Source organism: Benincasa hispida, chromosome 12 (genome assembly GCF_009727055.1).
Source record: "Benincasa hispida cultivar B227 chromosome 12, ASM972705v1, whole genome shotgun sequence".
Taxonomy (NCBI): domain Eukaryota; kingdom Viridiplantae; phylum Streptophyta; class Magnoliopsida; order Cucurbitales; family Cucurbitaceae; genus Benincasa; species Benincasa hispida.
Genome location: NC_052360.1, coordinates 54,204,353 through 54,208,418, shown reverse-complemented (window position 1 = coordinate 54,208,418; position 4,066 = coordinate 54,204,353). Strand labels below are relative to the sequence as shown.

Genomic DNA, 4,066 nt, shown 5'->3' with positions numbered 1-4,066 from the left:
GCCGGAAAACTTCGGCGAAAGCGTCTAGCAGTTAGACCACTCCAGATTAAAGAGGGGCAAAGTTTGGAAAGTACTCCACTCCCAACATTGTCTTCTGAAAGTGAAAGGAAGAGAAAGGACGATAGAGAGGTGTTTGGGAGCATACTCAGTAACCTGGAGAAGGAAGGAGGACTGCCCGAAGCTAGGGTTGTGAACAAGCCACTACCTTCGGAGGAGGAGATGGAGGAAGCATCAAGAAGAAGCGCTCTGGCAATCTTGGATCTTAAGGAAACTATCCAAACAGAATCCTATGAGGGACCCATCAGGGTTGCTTTGGAGAAAGCGGTGGCGGAGAAGTAGCTTAAAATGGCTGAGAAGGAGAAGAAGAAGAAGAAAATCAAAGAGAGGAGGGCTGAAGAAGATGAGGAAGCCCATCCAATCAAGAAGAAAGAAAGAAGAACGAGTGAGAAGAGGGAACGCAGGTGGGAGGAGAAGTACCTGAAGGAGGAAGAGAGGAGAAAAAAGGCTGAGAGCCCAGAAATTGAAGGGGAATCCACTTCCATAAGAGTGGATAAGGGGGAGTTAGTGCAACTGAGAAAATCAGGGCAACTTGAGGAGGAAATAATGCAAGAAAAAATGGTTGTGACTGATGATGGTGAAGATTTAGACATTACCCTCTTGATGCGGCGTCATAAGGAGAATGCACTGCAAGGGTCGACAGTCGACCCACCAATTTTGCAAGATGCAGTGGAGGAAAAGGAGAAGAGAAGCAAGAGAAGATGTTGTGGGCACAACAAATCATCGTAGAAGGTAGTCGAAGAAGAAAATTACAAGATGAGGAGGTGCGTCGCAACAACACAATATCGACAGAAGAGGAAAGAATAAGGCTCAAGGAAGAACAACGAATTTTGCTAGCCTCAGAGCAGATCGAAAGAGAATTTGAGAAAGAAATAAGAGAAAAGGAAGAAGAAGAAAGGAAGAAGAAAGAAGAGAAGGAGAAGAGGCGCCAAGCAAATGTTCAGCGCATTCGAGAGAAGAAGGGAAAATAAATTACAGAGTGGGAGAAGGAAGAACAACGCCAGGAAAGGGAAAGGAAACAAAAGCAAAGATCTCGCCTTGCATTGACCAAAGAGAAAGGCAAAGAAGTTGCGGAAAGCAGTGAGTCTGCGTTGGCTAAGGAACAACCATTAAGGAAGAAAGAAAATGATAATATGATGATGGAAATGGGATTCTTCCCTGTGCCAACACCACTACCGGACTTAATCACCAGTGTTGTATTAGAACGTGGATGGTAAACATTTTGCCAGTGCCTATCCATCGTCATCCCATCGGTAGTGCGAGACTTCTACAATGGACGGCTCCATGGTACCAAAGATGCGGTGACCATGAAAGGCTAAGTGGTGTCTTTCAGCGCAAAGGACATCAATGAATTATATCAGATGAAGGACAACCCGGATGTGCCGGGCAATAAAATCATTGATTATCCTACAGAAGAACAGATGGAAGATGCGCTGAAGGTATTAATACAACTGGGCACTTAGTGGTCAGTTTCCTTAAAAGGCATCAGAACCCTTGCGTCCAAGAGACTGCTCCCAGAGGCGCGACTTTGGGTATATTTGGTTAAATGGCGACTCATCCCAACTTCATATGACAAAACAATTTCGAAAGATAGAGTCATGGCAGCATATTGCATCGCACGCGACATTCCAATCGACGTGGGCCAGTTGATCGCAAGATAGATTCGAGGTTTTGTGGGGCACATAAGAGGCTATATTTCTTTCCTTGGACAGTCTCAAGCCTATGCCTCTCACTAGGTGTGGGTATTGAAGAAGAACCAATGCCGGAAGTACATGGTCTCATCAATGTCAAGATTTTGAGAATGCTTCTCAAAGATTCCCCACATTGCCCCAAATTTCCACTTAAAAGGCTCATGATCGGCTTAAATGCGCTGCATCAGCCGAACCCAAAGAAACAACGCAAGGTTGACAAAGGAAAGGAGAAAGTCCAAGAGCCATCACCACAAGATCCTGAACCCTTGGACTCTTTGTCTTTGATCATCCACCCTCCAAGCCCTCCTGCAGAACCTCTTTCCCCACTTCCCGAACATTTTACCAACCTTCTTCTTGCCCCTGATTCACCAAGCGTATATCTAGTAGCTCCATCCTCACCTTCATCATCACTGCAATTTCCCCCTCCACTACCGCATGTTGATGACCCACGCGATTGGGTGAAGGCACTTCTGCCCAACCTCAAAACGATGATGGCGAAACATCACAGGCGCAGCCTACCATTGCCACTTTAGCTGTTGAATTTGCTGATATACGTTCCCTTCTCTCCCATCAAAATGACTTTTTCTTCCAGCGCCTAATGGAGGTATACGAGTGATAAGAAGAATTGCAACGCAGTGTTGCTACGACAAGGCAGGTGTTAATCAATATTCAATGCAACATCTACACTATACACCTGAACCAAAGGCAAGTAGCGGAGTGCAACCATGAATATTTCAACTTTTTGACAGCGTATCTTCATAGTCCCATGGTGCCTCCGCATCTCCAGCAACACCTGCATTTCCAAGAAGCTCCTCGCGTACCTCATCAAAATCCTCCACCTGAACCTCCTCTTTAATAACTTCACATTTTTTTATTGCGGTCATTCTTTTATTTTTACTTCATTCATTATTTTTCTATGTATAGAAGCTAATTCTTTGATTCTTTGTACATGTTTAAAATTTTTTATTGTGTTATTTGTAATTCTGCATACTTAGTTAATTTTTTTAATACAACTAAGTAGCAATTCTTTTTGTATGCATTCGCCTCTTATTTATCATCTTTTATCAATTATTATGATGTTCTTTTTCTTTTATTTTGCATTATTAATTGCGCTGGCATGATGAATTATATACATACCCTTAGAAACATTTCCCACACTTTGTATTTTCTGACTAACACTTAGATAATTCGTAACAATAGCACTGCCTTACCTTTTATCCTTCAAAATTCTGCTCAAACCTTCTTTTCAAAATTTTGACTAAGTGTTTGTCTATTTTGTCCAAAACAACGCAATGAGGACCTTGCACATCTCTAAATTTGGGGGTGGAGAAAGTCTGAGCAGATGCGATCAAGTCTATGCAGTCATTAAGAAAATGCGTTCATTATATATAAAAAAAATTATATACAAAACTCCAATGTCAGCGCAAGGGAAAATCTATATCCCAACTTGATAAGAGTAAAGTCATGAAAGTAACCTGCTCGTAGTTGGATGTTCGCATGACACCCGTGGGAGCAAGCCAAAATGAAGGTGAGTTTCCAAGAATGACGCAATATGAAAAGAAAAAAAAATTTGAAAAAAAAAATTAAGAGTATAAGAGACAACTCCTCTGACCAGGAAAAGTTGAATTTAGCTGAAAATCAAGTATTGAAGTTGAGATTGACACACAACCGTAGTTGGATGTTCATATGACACCTGTGGGAACAAAGCAAAACGAAGGGTGTAACCATGATCAACAGTCTCTAATTAAATAACGTAACCCGACCACCGCATTCAAGTCGTATCAAGTTGTTTTTGCATGAAGAAGTAAACATTCTTTTTAAAACAAGAAAGGAATTTTGAGTAGAGATTTGTTGTATAAAAGAATAAAGTAGGGCTTTGTTATGAATTATCAAGGATAGAAAGAAATTGCGTTGTTAAGTAATGTTTCCTAAGTGGAGCATTCAGAGTAACCAATCGACACAAAATTTAAGATAAGAACTGAACAATATTGCTTTAGTGAAGATATGCTTGAGGACAAGCATATATCTAAATTTGGGGGTGTGATAACTTGTAGAAATACAAGTTATTTATACTGTTTTATTTAGATATTGTGGCAAAAAGAAAGAAAAGTTGCGTCGATAGTGTAGAAATTGGCTAAGAAATGCGAGAATTATAAATTTTCATCGATACACCCACTAACACCATTGCGATGGTAGGATAGAATGTTTTAATTTCTGTTTTGCAGAAAATCAGTCACCACATACGTTAATGGCTCAAAGATAAAAGAAACAACGCATCTACGTCGCATTGTGCCCATCAATCGAGAACGAAGAGACGA

The 4,066-nt window shown here is 40.9% G+C and overlaps 1 protein-coding gene across 1 annotated transcript; it reads left to right on the top strand.

Moving 5' to 3' along the window:
* Positions 1-345: 345 nt before the first annotated feature.
* Positions 346-786, top strand: LOC120067565 (protein pxr1-like). Its single transcript, XM_039019111.1, has one exon. It carries the CDS (start codon positions 346-348, stop codon positions 784-786), a length of 441 nt encoding a protein of 146 aa, XP_038875039.1.
* Positions 787-4,066: the final 3,280 nt, after the last annotated feature.

Bases quoted from the DNA above. Each gene is read 5' to 3' on its own strand.
- LOC120067565 (XM_039019111.1), top strand. From the start codon at position 346: ATGGCTGAGAAGGAGAAGAAGAAGAAGAAAATCAAAGAGAGGAGGGCT.